At 36.3% G+C, this 18,941-nt stretch overlaps 1 protein-coding gene across 4 annotated transcripts in view; it reads left to right on the top strand.

Annotated features, from left to right (window-relative positions):
- gbf1 (golgi brefeldin A resistant guanine nucleotide exchange factor 1) overlaps positions 1–18,941 on the top strand; it is a 54,219-nt gene that overhangs the window by 25,654 nt on the left and 9,624 nt on the right. For 2 of the 4 annotated variants that reach the window (XM_088420816.1, XM_088420815.1), the window contains exons 8-31: positions 422–476; positions 4,011–4,046; positions 6,088–6,235; positions 6,386–6,606; positions 6,702–6,861; positions 7,434–7,645; positions 8,185–8,283; positions 8,403–8,597; positions 8,686–8,878; positions 9,073–9,210; positions 9,289–9,377; positions 9,475–9,677; positions 9,780–9,903; positions 11,086–11,211; positions 13,954–14,036; positions 14,278–14,514; positions 14,857–14,950; positions 15,237–15,413; positions 15,683–15,747; positions 15,992–16,115; positions 16,698–16,769; positions 16,905–16,999; positions 17,086–17,239; positions 18,481–18,706. In XM_088420816.1, coding sequence (XP_088276942.1) covers positions 422–476; positions 4,011–4,046; positions 6,088–6,235; positions 6,386–6,606; positions 6,702–6,861; positions 7,434–7,645; positions 8,185–8,283; positions 8,403–8,597; positions 8,686–8,878; positions 9,073–9,210; positions 9,289–9,377; positions 9,475–9,677; positions 9,780–9,903; positions 11,086–11,211; positions 13,954–14,036; positions 14,278–14,514; positions 14,857–14,950; positions 15,237–15,413; positions 15,683–15,747; positions 15,992–16,115; positions 16,698–16,769; positions 16,905–16,999; positions 17,086–17,239; positions 18,481–18,706 — 3,326 coding nt within the window. The remainder of the gene's footprint in view (positions 1–421; positions 477–4,010; positions 4,047–6,087; positions 6,236–6,385; positions 6,607–6,701; positions 6,862–7,433; positions 7,646–8,184; positions 8,284–8,402; positions 8,598–8,685; positions 8,879–9,072; positions 9,211–9,288; positions 9,378–9,474; positions 9,678–9,779; positions 9,904–11,085; positions 11,212–13,953; positions 14,037–14,277; positions 14,515–14,856; positions 14,951–15,236; positions 15,414–15,682; positions 15,748–15,991; positions 16,116–16,697; positions 16,770–16,904; positions 17,000–17,085; positions 17,240–18,480; positions 18,707–18,941) is intronic. The other 2 variants (XM_088420818.1, XM_088420817.1) reach the window with 1 other exon arrangement.

The raw sequence follows: 18,941 nt of genomic DNA, 5'->3' as shown, positions 1-18,941 counted from the left end.
GGGATATATATATATATATATATATATATATATATATATATATATATATATATATATATATATATATATATATATATATATATATATATATATATATGATATTTTTTTCACCATGGAGAATCTGAGTGATGGTACTTTGTTATGGAAGACAAACAGTTATATAATTTGGGGGAATGCATGTTTTTTGCGTAATAAACAACAATTTTTTGTGCAAAAGAACAGTTGCAAAAAGTCACAGTTCAGGATTTAATTCTCACTGTTGCACTATGCTGAACGGAAAAATACATAGAAAATGTCCATGAAAATGTATAGAATTCAATTTAATTTGATCTATTATTGAAATTAAGTACCAAATTTTACAATTTATCAAGGTACGGTACTTATCGCTGACCAAATTTGTCCTTGTTTCTTTTCCCCACAGACTTCCCCAATTTAAGGAAGAGCCAAAAAGTTATGCTGGTGCCAGCATGAAAAAGGTAATTAAAGGAATGAGTACTTGGTCTGCCTGTTATTCGATTATCCTCTTGTATGTTGATGTTGTTGTTGTGTTTGCAAATTTTCATTTCCTCGATTGCCTCTAGTCATAAATGAATCTGAATTAATCAGCTGTTGGTAAAATTGTTTCTTTTTCAAATACGATTTTGTTGAAACTTGTTGATAGTGATGCGCAGGACTAAATCAGAAATTTTAGCTTTACCAAAGCAGTGGTTTCAGAGCTACAGCTTGCCAAATTTTTACATTTTAGGCAAAAGGGTCATGGCTGGCGTCATTTAAACTCTTATATCTCAAACCACTAGGTTGATTTTCGTAAATGAAGTGTCATTGGAAAGATGCAACAAGGACTTCATTTACAAGATTACAGCATAATTTTGGGACTTGACGTTTTTATCAATAATTTGTATGTAAAATTGACCTTGTGGCTCATGTGACTTTGACAAACCTTTGTGCAAAAACTAATCTGTCTCTAAAAAATAACATTTTCAGAGATGGGAACATTTTTGTTGAGTAGCAATAGTAGGCGGGGACCTATTTCTGTTATTTTTTTCCCTCTCTTCGACCTGTATCTGATTTTTTGTTGGCAGCGTGAAAAACATAGATTAGATTTTTTTTTTTTTTTTTCAAACGGGACCCAGGTCACTTGGTTATGTTGCACTAAATCCGATCGTTTGACATAGAGTAATTGATTATTACCATTCCTACGTAATGATGCAATCGTAATCCCTTGAATCACTGAATATAACAATTGCATGTTAAATGTTCACTCAAAGGTATACAATTCAAACGTCATTGTAAATTACGTTATGAGTCAAATGTATGGCCTTCCAAAAGATGGCGACTCGTAAGTAAATAATGAGCCCTTATATTTTTTTTCGCTTTTTAAATTGCTCTTAAAGGGACAATATGTAAGATTTACACCATTTTAAATTAAAAATGAATAAATTCAATTAATATAAATTTTAAAAGCTTATAAATAATTGTGTTCTTAATGACCAACAAAATGTTTTAAATATAATTGTAGGTGTTTTTATCATTAAATTATATTACATAGAGGGTGGCACTCCTCCAGAGGCTCCCATATCTGTTATTGCAAGGGACAATGGTAAATGCAGCACCTCCTGCTGTCTGCAATGAAAAACGGTCTAAATCTTACACATTGTCCTTTTAAGGAAGTTCATGGAAATATACTGTATAACTTTGCAAATTTAATTTATAAATGGGTGTTGGATTATTTGAGTGCAACTGCACATAGGCAGTAAAATAATCTCATTCCATAATCAAATAGATATAGTCATAATGAATGAATAGATTAACTGATAGAGATTGTGTGTCATTGATTGTTGAATAATTGTGTCTTGTAAATGTCTATAATTGACAAATGTCAACCACTGTGCAGTAGATTTCTTTGCTGTAGTTCTGTTTTGATAGAGGGCATATTTTATTACAGACCATTATTACAGACCATAATCCTTTAATCTCGTGTTTACCTCCTTATTTTGTTGCCTTGGGGTTCATTGTGAGTTCTCTCTTTTTTTTTTTTTTTTTGCAATTTTGAACATAGGGCTTTGCCACAGATAGTACAATAGACACTGGTCACGACATACCCAAATATGCACCGGTAGCACAAAATATTTGCATATTTTTGAATGTAAGTCACTTAAGTAAAAGAACATTTAATGGAATTTTACAAATGAAAACCCAACCCCATTGCTTTTGAGCCATGATTCTACAGACTTATTAAAAAATTTTTTAAAAAAAACTCATAAAACAGACCTGGACAAATACCTTCAACTAACATAAACACATGCACCTCTCACAATCCTCCAGTTGTCTCAGATTTGAAGGGCACTTTTACCACAGGGCATCTTTCAGTTCTTTCAACTAATGTTCTTTGGGATGTATGGCAAGGCTCTTCAGAATAGTCCATTGTTTTGCTCTTAGTCATTCGTTAGTATTTTTATCTATGAGTTTTTATTCGATTTGATTGAACCCCCATGACCTGCGATTGACCAAGCTTTCTGACTATGCAGCACACCTATCTCTAGAATACCTAGCAGACTGGAGCATTTTTGCTTTTGTCCATATTTTCGTGTTGTGGGGTCACTAGCTAAAGGCAATAGGCTTTATTCATATTGCTACTGTACATGTGATCACCAAAAAGAACTGGCATTTCCCTATGGCTTTTTTTTTAATAGTTTTGACCAGGTGTAGTGCTGTAGCTCTTAAATGTTTTTCAGACTGTTCTTTAAAAGAAATCGTGAGCTAGCATCCCGCAAAATCCCCAAAAGGAGTAGTTTAAAAATTGATGTTTGCAGTTATTCCACATTTACTGGTTTGCATGATCTGCTTGTCTGTCGAGTCAACCTCCCCTGCTATTTTGAACATTTCCTAATGGTTTCAGCCAATACTTTGTGTTTGTTCCCAACACAGTGCTGCATTTAGAAACCCCCACCTTTGTCACCATATGTACATCCGGAAAGTATTCATAGCTCTTCTGGGTCATCTTACTTTTCGAAGCCCTTCAACTTTGAATGCTCTGTTTGGGTGGATGGCCAGCACTAGAACGATAACCTTTCTCATTTTTATATGATAGAAGGCATTGTGCTCATAGGAACTTTCAAAAGAGCAGAATTTTTCTGTAACCTTAGATTTGTGCCTTGAAAATACATCCGGTCTTGGTCTACAGACAATTATTTTGATATCAATGCTTGTATTGTGTCCACACATGCATCCCAAAGTATCTAAAGGACTTTAAGTAGAAATGTGTGGCTTTACAATTCATGTCAACTCAACACCAAGGCAGTAGTGAACTCACTACAGGTTGACTCCAGTTACGCTTTGAAACATTTGAAGAGATGATTGGGGCCAGGATTGTCATTTTTTTTTCCTTCAAAACTATTTTTTTAATCAAGAAAATGAAACCAGTTTGCATTTTCAATATTTGTAATATTTGTAACTAACTACGCTTGTAATGCCGCTTTTCCTCTGCATTGTATGGTATGGATATATGCCCCCTTTGGTCTCCTATACTTTGCCTGCGACATTAGCTGAAAAGTAGGACACAAGCTAACCTCTTTCCTTCAGAAGTGGGTGTTGTTGTATAACGAACCTAAAATCACTAATGTGTCATTTTGCAGATGTATAATTACTGTAGGCTTCAATTTTAAGTACAACATGCCAATGTCTGTGTCATTCCCTGGGATCAGGATGCTCCTGAGCTCTTTTTTTTTTTTCCATGGCAAAGGCTGTTAATGCCTGTACATTTGATTTATGTCACAAAAATATTCCTAATTTGTCATTTTGGGTTGTAATGTGTGTAGAATTTAGTCAAAAAATAAGTTTTACATTTAATAATAAGGCTCTAATAAAAGTTCAAAAAGTGATGCAGTGAATACTTTCCGGATGGACTGTGCATAAATAACTGTACCTGCATGTGTTTTCTGATGGTCCCACTGCTGACATGTTTCTTATCACTAATCACATGCACCTGCCTACTCCCCTTCTCTTCTGAGGCTTACAATATCTTATGGAAAAACAAACGAGTCCAGGTAAGAAAGATAATCTTAAAAACTAAAGCTGGAGTATTTTTTTATCACCCCCCCCCCAAAACATTTTCTATCTCACTTTTAAGATAATACTAACCCTAGTTTGTTCCCTAGATATATGTGTAAGCAGATGACACTTTCGTGTATATTTTACTGATATTAACAATGATTAAGCTTGCAACCAGTTCAACACAGTTCTCATATTTTATCTTTAAACATCACTATTATGGATTTGAAATGAAACGATCAAGATGTGCTTTAATCACTGACTTTTGCTTTTAGGATATTTATTAAAAAATATTACAAATAGTGGCTCTGACCAAACCTAATGTTTTTTAATTACTGGTACCTATCTGACGGGTTTGTTTATTTTTCAGCCGAATGTCCGGCATGCTCCACTGGTATTGGCAACTTTTCGTATTTCAGGTTGCGAGACAGCAGCAACAAATTTCCAACCCAAATAGAATACTTACACTCACATGGCATTGTTTTAAGCCCCCCAAAAATTGAGAATTGTTTTAATGTCCAAATATTTCAAGATGTGAACCTGTCTTTTGATTGGAATTTATTTCCAAAGCTCTCTTTTACTTTCAAATTTCATTTTATTGTGCATATTTCAAAATCATTGTTATAATTTGCTGAAGCTGTTTAAGTGTTACAAAGCATGAAAAATATTGGACAATCATAATCACACTAGTGCATGCAACTCTTGCTAAAACGGAGCATTGGCTCACACTGCGCACTGCATACTGCACACATTTGCACGTTATTTGATAGTGCTCGAGCTGGTGCAATTTTGCACTTCAGATTTTCAACAGACAAAAGTCTTGGTTTTTGATCATCTACTAATTAGATTGACTGGGTTTATACAGTACAGTAGTCATCGCTTATTGACCATACCAATCGGTCATGGCCCAGGTCTGGAAACACAAGTACTGTGGGTTGAAGACGGAGTAAAAGTGGAATGTGGGTTCATCGAAAAAAGAAGAGAAAAACACAGAACTTGGACTTGAAAGTTGTGACTTTCAGGGTTCAGGGGCAGAGTTCAAATAGTTTTGGATGGGAAATTGGGTAGGGGTTTCTTGCCTATAGTTCACAACAGCACTACTTCCTAGATGAGATGCTAGGATACGATATACCCTACTATGATTAAGCATGCAAAGATTTGTGACTTACGCTGGAGAAAACATCTTGTATAAGCAAGTCCATATACCACCTGATTGTTTGCTGTTAATTATTCTTTTTGGTGGAACCCTTACTGAATAGGGCGCATTATTAGATTATTAGATGCTGCTATTGCTGAAATGCTGAGTATTTTTGGCTATCCTGCAGAAAAATTAAATTTTTTGCTTTGTGAAAAAGATTGACAGAAGACAGAAAAAACACATTTTAGATTTTTGAGCAACTTTTACATTAATTAATTTATTTTTACTTAAATTTAAACTGGCTAGCAGCACACTAATTTCCACCTCCAACTCTCGCCCCATAAATTTTGGTCTGAGACGAATTTGGCAGATGAAGCACCACATTTATCAAAGTTTGTTAAATTGTGATCTGAAGAACAGGAACTGCGTCATGCTTTCAGCATTAAAGTGTGCAATCATTTACATCCATCATGCCGTTCTATATGGAGTACTTGAGCGCTGCTAGCGAGCGGCTAATTTATGCTATACACCGCTACAATGGAACTCAAGCCACAGGCAAATACCGGCAAAAGGTTCTGTGTTGTTTTTAGCGTCCTGCATTGTCGATTGAACGTAACTTCAGAACAACATAGCGTTGTTTGTATCAGGAGTCGATTGCAGTGGGAAGACTAGTCAAACTGACATGCTGCCAGGAAGCATTAGAAGGCATTTACGTCCATATGTTATTTGCTAAACTAAGCTTCATTTTGAAGTTTGTCTTCTAACTACTGTTGCTGCAATTGGCTTTACAGGTTTTCTGACATATACACTGCCTCACTTTTTTTTTTTTTTTTTTTTTAACTGAGGTACTAAAAGTACTGGACTAAAATCACCTTTATGCATTATATTTTTCTTTTCAGTTGAAAATGCGTACAGGTGGGATAAGTGAGTCATCCAAATGGAAAAAGCAGAAACGTTCACCAAAGCCGGCTCGCCACATGGTGCGAAGTGCCTCTGGACAGATGGACTCTACCCAGTCTACCAATCTCAGTAATAACAACCTATCTGGTAAGCATTTTAAAACCATTTCTAAAGAAAATGTGCTTCCTTTACCTGCAGCCATTTTACGGCAGCCACTTAATATCCATGCACCTGCTTCCAAAATCTCTTTGACTCCTCCGAGTATTTTATCTTTCCCTATCTTTGTTTTCTCTTCAGGAGGAGTTGTCTCGACAGAGCAAAGGTGTTCACTACCAGCCTCAGACAGTGCTGGGTCTTCTATCTCCAGTCCAACAACAACAGACAGTGGCCTAGACTCTGGCTCCAAAGCCACTTCTGGGGAAGACCTCTCTGACCTGGATCAGTGTAGCTTATTTGCAACTACAACTGGCAATGCTAACCCACTACCTGGCACAGATCCTGGCTCTCCAAATGCACAGGTGAGCCTGCAGGCATCGTCTCTATATCTACGTATATGGCTAATACAAATGCGATGCAAAGGATGTCATTTATGTCCTTTCCCATGTCATTCAAGTCTGAGGATAGAATGCCTCAATCAGCATCAGTGGAGTCCATCCCAGAGGTTCTTGAGGAAAGGGAATCTATTGCAGAACAGTCAAATAGCGCATCTGTCCATGACATGGACTACGTCAATCCCAGAGGTGTCCGATTCACACAGTCCACACAAAGAGATGGTAAGAATAGTCACAATGTGTACAGCATTTTTGCTTTGTATCACTGTGGAATTTTTTCAAAACAACAGTACTGATTATAGAGCATACTATTGGTAAATTTTCATGGTATTACTTCAGCGTCAAAAGTTACATTCACTATACGTTTGAAGTTTCATGATGTGAGAGAAAGTATGACAGTTCAGTTATTAATAACATACACTCAGCCAGGGCCAGGTGATTAGTGATTGCAGTACTTTAGGGTCGTTTACATTCATCAGCTATGAGCATATTTCTTTCCACAAATACAGAAAAGGCATATAGGAAATATGCATGTCAACCTTTTCTTGCTCTATTTTGCGTTGCGAAAAATATGACACACTCACAGTTTTTATTTTGTTCCATCCTTAAAAAACAAAAACTAAACATTTGTTGATTAGTTTCACTGTTACTGCTAGTCCAACATGCTATGTGGTTCTTTTAAAATGCTAGCCTCTCTTAAATCTGCAAAGAATGTCCTCTGGTGGTTGGAGTTCAATATTGCAGCTATTACTGATTATTTGCTTTTATTAATTGTTTTATTTTCTTCTTTTTAGGTGCATCTCTCGTCCCCTATGGTCTGCCCTGTCTAAGGGAGCTCTTCCGGTTTTTAATATCATTGACCAACCCTCATGACCGCCACAACACTGATGCAATGATGCACATGGGCCTGCAACTGCTGAGTGTAGCCCTGGAGTCTGCACACTTTGTTAACTACCAAACCTTGTTAGGACTAATCAAAGATGAGCTTTGTAGGCATCTTTTCCAGGTAAAGTACAGTAGCATCATAACCTAATAATTCCTTTGTACAATGCTGTGGAAATAAAAAGTAACGTACCAGATTTCTCAGAGTACAAGTTCACCTCGCTTATAAGTCGACAGCTTCACACCCCCCCCCCCCCCCCCTTTTTTTTTCTACATCAATTTGGGTGAATTTTACAAATAGCGAGTATAAGTCTACCCCTGATTAGTGGTTACTTAGATCATAGCTGTCCAATTATAACACCTAGTGTGTTATTGAAATGACAATTACATTACTTTCAGACGCATGTCTTCATTGTATATTGAACAACATACTTTGCAGTTATGGGCAGAAGTGGTGCGCATTTTCATAGAATCCACTTTTCCCAAGTTGGTATTGTAGTTTCACCATTTTAATATCATGGACCTATTACAACTTTACCACAAATTTTATCAGTTAAGACTTTTTTTCTGCGAGTGCAGTCGAATTTAGTAGTTTCACTTGCAAAAACTTCAAAATTCAAACTGTAAAGTGTAAGGTTTTATTTCTTTTTCTTTTTTTGGCAGCTACTTAGCATGGACCGCATGAACCTCTATGCTTCATCGTTACGAGTGTGCTTTTTGCTATTTGAAAGCATGAGGGTGCATCTTAAATTTCAGCTGGAGGTAATGTTACAAACCATTTTCCAGTATTCTTTATTTGACATGTAGAATCTTTCTCATGGAACCACATCTATGTCAAGCATGTACTTTATAGTCTTCAGAAAATATGCTTAACCTTACAGATGTATCTTAAGAAACTGATGGACATAATCACTTCAGAGAATATGAAGATGCCTTATGAAATGAAGGAAATGGCTCTGGAGGCACTAGTTCAGCTGTGGAGAATCCCAAGCTTTGTTACTGAGCTGTACATCAACTATGACTGTGACTTCTACTGCTCCAACTTATTTGAAGACCTCACTAAGCTGCTGTCAAAGGTAGACTCCTGTTGTCAGGGGCACAACGATAAATGTAATGATGGATTAATTTGATTTTTTTCTCTTCTTTTTTTTTTTAATCCAACAGAATGCATTTCCTGTATCAGGGCAGCTCTACACCACTCACCTTCTGTCACTCGAAGCTCTGCTAACTGTGATTGACAGCATTGTGGGCCACTGCCAGGCCAAAGTGCTAGACAACACCTCTCACAAAGACCAATCAGAAAAACTGCAATCGGAGGAGGAAACGTTGATGAAAAATGGCGTAGACACTGCAAATGGTAAAATCAAAGACTATTTACTATGTGAATCTTGTTCACTTTTTGGAGATATGATTGATCTCCTTTAACAACTGGTGGGTTTGTTTTTTGTTTTTGTTTTTGTTTTGTTTTTTGGTCTCCTGATGTCAAAATTTGATAATATCCTTACCTTTGCGTAAACATTGATCACAATGTTTAAACTATGCGTTTCTCAGATATTAATCAAGAAGGCAGTACCAATGGGTTGAATTTTCCATTAGTGGATCATGGTCCAGGATGCCCACCAACCAGTGGAAATCTCATGGCAGAAAAGATGAAGCTGTGTAGACAGGCTCAAAGAGAGATTGACACGAGTAAGACTAGAGACTTGCTTGACTCTAATGGTATTGGAGGTATTACATGTAAATTTTACATTTCATTGTTTCTTCCAGCTGACAAGAAAATCTTGAAAAAACCTCAGCGTTTCTCTTCAAGTATTCCTGATTCCCAAGAGTTGCTCCAAATAAGAACAAAGAAAAAGGTGTAGTATTCACACACATTCACGCTTGTACACTTTGGTTTGGAACACAGCAGAGTGCATCTGTAAATAAATCGTACATTCTTTCTTCATTCTATAGCTTCTTATCACAGGAACAGAACAATTTAATCTGAAACCAAAGAAGGGAATTCAGTTCCTTCAGGAAAAGGGGATTCTCAGTAATCCAATGGATAATAACCAAGTGGCCCAGTGGCTTCGTGAAAATCCCCGATTGGACAAAAAGATGATAGGGGAATTTATCAGTGACCGTAATAATATGGAGCTCCTAGACAGCTTTGTCAAGTAAGATGTTCAAATAACATGAAACGATTTGCAATTTAATTAATTATTGGTTGCCGTCTTAAAGCATGTTCACTCCTTATAAAAATATGAACTGTGTTGCAGCACATTCACCTTCCAGGGGCTTCGTATTGATGAGGCCTTGAGGCTTTACCTTGAGGCCTTCAGATTACCTGGAGAGGCTCCAGTCATCCAAAGACTTCTGGAAACATTTACAGACAACTGGCATGTAAGACATACAGTAGCTATCCCATTTGCAGAGTGAAATTATACAGTGTGTAGATATATGCATATTTATTAGTGAAATTCATCACTTGGCCTCAGTCACTGCAGGACCATTATTCAAATTGTTTTCTAAGGTAGTATTGTAGTTGATTGTTGCACTTTTTGTGCTTGGTCCTTGGTCATTGACTAAGACAAATTTAAGTTCTTAGTTTTTCTTTATGAGGAGAAAAAGCTATTCACTGACAATCAGTGAGAAACTGTGCAATCTGTAAGAGGATTTCCACATGTTACCACTCTGAGTAGTGTTTGGATGTCACAATACATTTTGGTACACATCCTTGGGAACGGCCTTTTTTGATGCCAGTCCAAGGGTTAATTTATATTCCCCCAATTCCCTCCTGAGTGAGTCAAGGGACCGGCCAAATTATGAAAACAAAAGGACAAAGTTTGAAAAATACAGTGCTCCTCCCACGGTGGACAAAATGAAATAACAAATAATTATATATATAAGGGCTTGCCACTGACCTTATAACACTCTAGAGGAAACTCTGGTAATATTGGCACCTCCATGAGTACATAGAAAACCCTAAATTCTACCTCAATTGTCTAAACACACAGTTGCCTTTTTTTTTTTTTTTTAAATACATCTTTCAGCTTTGTGAAACATAACCTTTTCCATTACCAGCTCATTTCAGTTGGTGTCAAGTTGGTGGGCATGGCGACAACATAACTCAAGACCTGTCACATTATTAACCCTCGGTATTATAGTTGTTGGATGACATCAGACTTAAAGACAGTGTGTCCCCATCAAACACACAGGCACCCACAAGGGAAAAAGACCACTCTATTCCTAGAACATTTGTCTTCCCAAAATAACAAGAGAATCCATGTGACCTGGAAACTATTCCTAGTAGTGACCTTTTCTTGGATTCGACACTTAATATAAAAATAGTCATCTTAAAAACGTCAATGAGTAATTATAAGTAATGACTCAGTGTGAATGGGTTTTCCACACTATTGGATATAATTATATCAGACGATTAGTTGAAAATATTGTGTGACATTCATCACAAATAGTTATCTGTTTACATCTATTATTTAGCTTGAAACCATGGCATAATCTGTACTCTTTTGTTTTTTTTGTGTGTGTGTCTGTACTCTTTTTTTTTTTTTTTTTTTTTTTCAGAAAGTAAATGGCTCTCCTTTCCTGACTAATGATGCAGGATTTGCCTTGGCCTACGCTGTTATAATGTTGAACACTGACCAGCATAACCACAATGTCCGAAAACAGAATATTCCTATGACTGTAGAGGTTAGTGATCACACTCTCTTGCTCATCCATTCACTTTTTTTTCTGCCAAGCTTTTATTTTATTTTATTTTATTTTATTTTATTTTATTTTATTTTATTTTATTTTATTTATTTTTTTATTGCAGCTAATTTACAACACTTGGATGCTCATTTGTACCTCATTATATAATGTGTACACTCTAGGGCTAAGGGAAAAATGTTGATCAAGTTCTAAGTCGACTTATATGGCGACCCAAAACACCCGCCTCTAAGCTATTCGCACCACCTTTTTCTGCAAGATGCACAGTGTTACAATAGCGGCACACTCTCCCCATAAAGAGGAGATATCACAATTTGAGATCATATCCAATTAAAAAAAGTAATGTTCATTTATTGCTAAGTGGACAAGGCACACAACATTAGTCCTTCAGGGAGAGGCACATATGCAAAGAACAACAGGAAATTATTAATTTTTTTGTAGCTAACAGCAAGCTCCACTCTCAGGTTTACTCTTGAAATATTTGAATAAGTTACATTAATTACACTTCTTTCATTTGTAATAAACATATACCATTAAGTATGTGTGAACTAAATGATAGTTGGTGTTTATTGATCTTAAATATATTACTAGCACGTTAATGCTAATCACAATCGCTAACCGGTCAGCATAGGCAAATTTTGTTTATCTAAAAATGTTGTATTTATAAAAGATTAAAATATGAGTATGTTCACTCATTTCAATTAAGGTTCAACTGTAGTAGATTTTAAAAAGTCAGTTTAAGTTCATGCTTAATAGATTAATTTAAAAATTGGGAGACGATTACTCCATTATTCTATGGCATATTCAATAGGCTTATGGATTTTATAAAGGTCCGATAGTGACAACCCTAGTAGACTCTTAAATACTGTATATTTGAATGTAGTTCTTCAATGTGAACATTTTTTTTTATTGTCAATCTAACCCAAGTACAGATTTCTTGACTTCAAAATTAAATGCAGAGTCCATCCTAATTAACCTAAAGCTTCCTGGTAGAAATACATCAACTGTTTTTGTCTTTGTTCTCTCTGTGGTGTATGCCCGTGTCTGATGGTATGACATTCCTCTGGGAGTTGTAGCATTTGCACTGGTTCGGCTTGGCGGGTCAGAAAGCCCTCAGTCAACAGCTGTAACCAGTGGTGGTCTGTCTGTGACGCGAAACCATTCTAAACAGGCGGCCGAGGGTTGGGGGAGGGTGTGGGGTGGGGTGGGGTGGGGGTCGGGGGCTTATTTCATCTGTTGTCCCTGCCAATGTTATTTTGCAGCTTCGATGGCAGATCCTGAAGACCAAACAGGCTCTGGAGTTTTGTGAATGGATTGTGGGTGGGCCAGCAAGTTCCTGTTTTCTAGCTTTCTTCATTCTTTCATTTGCTTTGAATGTTGAATGGTCTTCCAGGATGCTCCAGTTCATTTCCGTAATCACATTTCCTAGAAGGACATTTGACCGCTTGGCTCCAACAACAAAAAGGGGCTACTGAACAATAACTTACAGAGGCCCAATATAAATGGCACCAAACACTTTAGCTTGCAATTTGTAAGATTCAACACAGCATGTCAGTGCTGGGGTTATTTTTGACATGAGAACACAATGCAGCGCATCAGTGCATAAATCAGAGCCTTTTCCAAATTACTTGACAGTGGTATGGCATGTTTTCCCAGACCCATAGGTGAAGTCATTACCTCATTCAATACCAAGACATATTTGTCCTTTTTCTTTGGACAGTCCATACATTTAATCCCAGGTACTTATTCACGTCTTCATTTTTTTTTTTTCAAAATGGCTCAAGAATGCCTATTGCTAAAAATAACTAAAGTAATCAATTACATTAGGTAATTGGGTACTCAAGTAATCGATTGGGTAATTAGGTTCTAAAGTAATTGATTGCTTTATGTTATTAATTGTCAAAGTAATCAATCATTTTAAATAGTTTAATAATAAACAGTTGTTTAAAGTAATTTAGTACCTAAAGTAATTTATCATTTGAGGTACTAAAGTACTAAAGCAATGCATTACTTTAAGCATCTAATTCATTTTGTACCCCATTTTGTCTCCCCTTTTAGACCCTCTTTTAGCCAACTAAGAAAAAAAAAATAAAAATATAAATAATTGCCTGGTGTTGACTATCCGAGAGAAAAAAACAACTCAAAAATATGCCTTTGAATAAGTTAATTATGCTGTCCCCATTTCAACATATATTTTGCGTGTGCGTCTGGGGATTTGTTGGATTAACTGTGGGTGCAATGTGCTCCTATACGACATGTTAAGTAAGCCCTGGACAATGCTACAAATTTTACCTCTCTTTGCTATCACGTAAACGCTTTAAACAATACTTTGGTCCAAAAATGTCTTTACTGAGATAATAATAAAAAGAAATGGATAAATAAAGCATTGAGTAGTCACTGAAGTTGTGGAGTATTAATTTATGCAGTCACCATTTACAAATCCTACCAACCCGAGGCTTGAGGCTGTCAGTTATCACTCGGTGATTGTGTTTATTTACAGGAGGATCTTTTCCCTAATCCCCGTTTTAGAGGCTTAACAATATTAAGTGACACATAATGAGGGTCTACCCACCTAGAATCCTTTTAATTGTTTGGTCGATGCTCAATTCATGTAAAAGCATTAAACTGTGCCGTTAGCTGAATTTCTAAACAGCTTCGCTCTAAAAGAAGTTGGAAATGATGTTTGGTTTAATAAGATATCCTACTTGTTTTTGTTTGAAACAGCAATTCAAGAAGAATCTGAAAGGAGTTAATGGAAATAAAGACTTTAACCAGGACATGCTCGAGGATATCTACAATGCCATCAAGTAAGTTTTATTTACAAACTACTGTTGCAGCATCATGATGAACTACAGTTTGCTTGAGGATTCTTGAACAGGACTGATGGCATTGGAATTGTAGAAAGCCTGACTTGACCAACACAACAGTTCCAAAGACTGAATTAATGCTCCGAACACTATATTTCAGCATCAATATCAGTGGCTCTTGATTTCACTAAGAAACATCTGTGTTTTCACTAAACAGTATCAAAACTCCTCCTTTTTCCAGGAATGATGAGATTGTTATGCCGGATGAGCAGACTGGTTTGGTGAAGGAGAACTACGTATGGAGTGTGCTGCTACACCGTGGCGCTACACCAGAAGGGCTTTTTCTTCACCTGCCACCTGGCAGCTATGATCACGACTTATTCACCATGACCTGGGGGCCTACGATTGCAGCTCTCTCCTACGTCTTTGACAAGAGTCTGGATGACAACATCCTCCAAAAGGCCATTACTGGCTTTAGGTACTGTATGTTGAAAATTTCAGTTGAACTGTAGGGTGTTTTGGAAGAACGTTTTGATGACATGGCTCCATAATATGACACATATACAGTCACTCACCTTTATTTACAAACCTGAACAATGTGTATGCTTTTTAAAAGCAATTCAACAATTTCTGTGCACTGTTTGACTTAAACACCCACAAACACTCAAAATAGCTGCCTTGTTTGAATGCATACTGCGTTTGATTACAAATGCATTGGGTTGTCAGGATAGCATGATAGTAGATCATTCAAGTCATGCAAAAACTTTCTTTCGGAAATGTTTTACTAATAATGTGTCTGTGTTTGCATGTGTTTGTGCAGGAAATGTGCCAAGATAGCAGCTCACTGTGGATTTAACGATGTGTTTGACAATTTGATCATCTCATTGTGCAAGTTTACCACTCTGAGTAGTGAAGTGAGGAAACTTTATATGTCACTGTATTCTGCCTGTAACTGCCACAAAACCTTGTTTGCAATGACATACCAAAATGTTTTATTTGGTACTATATTATCACAAAAACAAGGTATTTAAAGTGGTGACATTTTCTTTGTGGGTTGATATATTGTACAGTGTAGACCATTATGTGATTTTGTTAGCTGATTCTTAACTGCAGACAAACACATTTACAACCTACTTCCTTGACAAATAGATGGGCAAACAGAAAGTTAGCATTGATATGACTGACTGTTCTCCCTTCCAGTCAGTGGAAAACCTCCCAACTGTTTTTGGGAGCAACACAAAGGCACAAACAGCCGCCAAGACGGTGTTTGATCTTGCCCATCAGCACGGCAACATCCTGAGAGAGGGTTGGAAGAACATCATGGAATCCATGCTTCAGCTGTTCAGGGCTGAACTCCTACCCAAAGCCATGGTTGAGGTCAGTTTCAAGTGATAAAATAGTACTTAATTACACTTAATATTATAACATTACTTAAAATTGTATTATGTTTACTTGTTTACATTTATTTTTGAACTTCTGTTTATACTTGTTTTCAACAGAACTAGTCATGCAGGCCAATGAATTAGTTCTGCCTTGTGCAAAGCTAGTCTTTTTGCTTTCATTTGGAGGTTTTTGCTGCCACCTATCGGCTGTTCTTCAATAATGAGTTGTTTTTTTTGTTTTGTTTTGGGGTTTTTTTCTATCAGGTGGAGGACTTTCTCGAGCCAAATGGGAAAATCTCTCTTCAAAGAGAGGAGACTCCTTCTAATCGGTATTTGCATTTTTGATCTCTGTTCAATTCATGCACCTGATGTAATAATACACCATAAATTTATTAACATTAATTTACAACATAAAAAAAAAAGAACGCAAATACACTTAAACCAAACACAGTCACACCTAATGCTGTCACTTTTACTGATCTGAACAAAATGGCAATTAAAGCTTGTAATGACACAAAGAGCTACAAGACATTTAAGCATTAAAATATACAATTTTCCGCAATATCATTTCAGTGGGGAGTCAGCAGTGTTGAGTTTTGTCAACTGGCTGACTCTGAGTGGCACGGAACAGTCTGGACTTAGAGGACCATCTATGGAAAATCAGGAAGCCAAACAGGCCGCCATCCTCTGCATAAAGGTGCTGAATACAATTTACAATAAATAACATACACAAATTAATTTCAGTCATCATGTGTTTGATTTTGTTGTCTTTATTAGTGTACGGTGGATCCTTGTGTTTCGACACGCCTTTAGAATATATTTTAATTGGTTATTGCTTATTTATTAATGGATAAACGTTGCAAACACTATTATTCCAAAACATTTTATTTCCATTTCAATCTCTTCCAGAATATCTTCCAGTGTAACTGTGCCTAAAAAGCATGCCCAACACATATTTAGGAGACACCTTTAGTTTGTAATATATTAATTTCCACTCATGAATAGAATTTAATATTTGGCCCATCATATTTGGAATTGGAGTTCATGCTTGCTCATCAATTTTTAATATTGTACTTACATGATGTACATTAATAAGGAAGACAGTGCTTTGCTGCACAAAATGTCCTTTTTTTTGTTACGTTGCAGACGATTGTGGATGCTTGTATGCACTTTTCAAATAATGAAAGATAGCCTTTCCCTTCCTCTCCCCAACAATCTCTGAATAGACAAATTCTCAAATATAAATGTCAAACCTTTATCTTTTATTCTTTATTTTCAGCAATGTGACCCAGAGAAGATGATCACAGAAAGCAAATTCCTCCAGCTTGAGTCTTTACAGGAACTAATGAAGGTAACTGTTGATTGAATTAACACAGATTTTTTTTCTTTTCAACCACCATGCTAAGCATGTTATCTTTTATGGCATGTTGTTGCATGTAAGTTATTTATTTGATTGGAAATTAAATAACTACTTTATCTTCTGAAGGCTTTAATATCCGTCACCCCTGATGAAGAGACTTATGATGAAGAGGATGCCGCTTTCTGCTTAGAAATGTTACTGCGTATTGTGATGGAAAATCGGTAGGAGTTAAGGCAGAATAAAAGGATACCACCTTTGTTTCTTTTATCAAAATTTTTGTATATTAATAATTTATGTTTATTTTCAGAGACCGCGTGTCATGCGTGTGGCAGACAGTGCGTGACCACCTCTGTCACCTTTGCGTTCACGCTAACGAGAGCTGCTTCTTGGTGGAGAGAGCTGTAGTAGGACTTCTTCGACTTGCTATCCGCTTGCTACGACGAGAAGATATAAGCTCCCAGGTACAACAATCGTTTTCTTCCGTAAAGTCACATGTCAGATATTCGGGTACAGTACGAAGCCAGAATTTCAGAGTAGGTTCTCGAAAGTACGATCTAGGAGTGTCACATGAAAGCCCCCAAAAATGAACATGTTCAAACAAGAGAAAAGATAAATGCTAATTAATGGCATGGTCAAAATAAAATAATTTACACAGCCTTTTGTTCACTAGAAATGATTTCGCATAAGAGCGTTAAGTACACGAGCACCAAGTACCTATCCTGGACTCAAGTTAAAATAAATAAATAAATAAATAAATAAAATTATTTATGAATTGTAAATGTTTTTCACAGCATCACTACTTTCAAATAAAGAAATGCAGTTAAAAAAACGGTACAAATGACCTATTAGACCTATTATGCATCAAAAAATGACCTCTGAATGGTGAACACTGTTTTCTCCCAAGGAGTGTTTCCCTTTACAATACTTACCTGTTTTTATATTCATTATTTTAACCCTCTTTCTGTTTATTATGAGTAATCAGTCATTTTGGTTATGGCCATTTTTATCTGGACTCTGTGCATTGTATTTGTTTTCATTTTTATTACACAGTGTTTTTGTCTTTTTTTCTTGTTATTATACTGCATTTTTTTCATTCATTATATTTTCTCAGTTTATATAATGTTTTTTATGTAGACGTTACTCGATAAGCATTTTTGGAGCTGAGCGCGATCTCAAACTTTCTCAAAATTTTAAATGTTATAACACTTTTCAAGGTCAAACCATTGTACAAGGTAGGCAAGAAAATTGTGTAAATGTGAAAGTGCGACACCCCAAAAAGTGAAATTACATTAAAGTATTTTTAGTATTTTAAAAAAACATGAGAATTTAAATGTGTTTAATATATTGAAAGAGCAAGATTATTGCTCTTGAAGTATTGATGATTGACACAAAAATGATTTGCACATTTTGGGATAATGATGCTGCCATAGCACATTACTAGTATATTTTCGTTCCGATGCCAACACAAAGGTGCCCTCTTTATTTTGTAAACTTGACACGTGTTGAAATTGATCGTCTAATAGTCTACCTTCATGGCATAACTGCCCTTTGATCTGCTCTCATGTTGGATATTATTTTTTATTTACTTAAAATTGTTTACCAGTAGGTAACACTGGCTAGCCATCTTTATGTACTACATTTAATTGTGCTATCAAAATATTTCAATACCTCTGATCTTTTTTCTTTTGAATCCCACATGTAGGTACTACTTTCTCTGCGTCTCCTGCTTATGATGAAACCACATGTTTTGTCGCGGGTAAGCAGAGAGGTGGCTTATGGCCTTCATGAGCTGCTCAAGACCAATGCAGCCAACATCCACAGCACAGACCATTGGTACACTCTCTTCTCGCTGCTTGAATGCGTTGGGGCTGGAGTGAAACCTCCTGCCTCTTTTCAGTTTACCTCTTCCAGCACGGACATCGAAACAGGTGCAATATTTCTCTGATTTAAGATTGCTTAAACATTTAGGACACACACATCATAGTTGTTAAGCATTAATAAACATCTGCTATTTTGATTCAATACATTTTTAATATATGACACTTTGCCTCTTACACTTTTTAGCTGACTAAAATGAAACACAGTTGCTTTGTCGCAAAGTGGAAACGCTTGGGTTAGACATGATAAAAATGAATACTTCACAATTCAATTAACAGCGGTGCA

Source organism: Hippichthys cyanospilos, chromosome 8, assembly GCF_059441005.1.
Source record: "Hippichthys cyanospilos isolate Australia breed blue-spotted pipefish chromosome 8, RoL_Hcya_1.0, whole genome shotgun sequence".
NCBI classification, from domain to species: Eukaryota; Metazoa; Chordata; class Actinopteri; order Syngnathiformes; family Syngnathidae; genus Hippichthys; species Hippichthys cyanospilos.
Note: the sequence above shows the minus strand (reverse complement) of the source record. Positions and strands in the feature narration are given on the sequence as shown.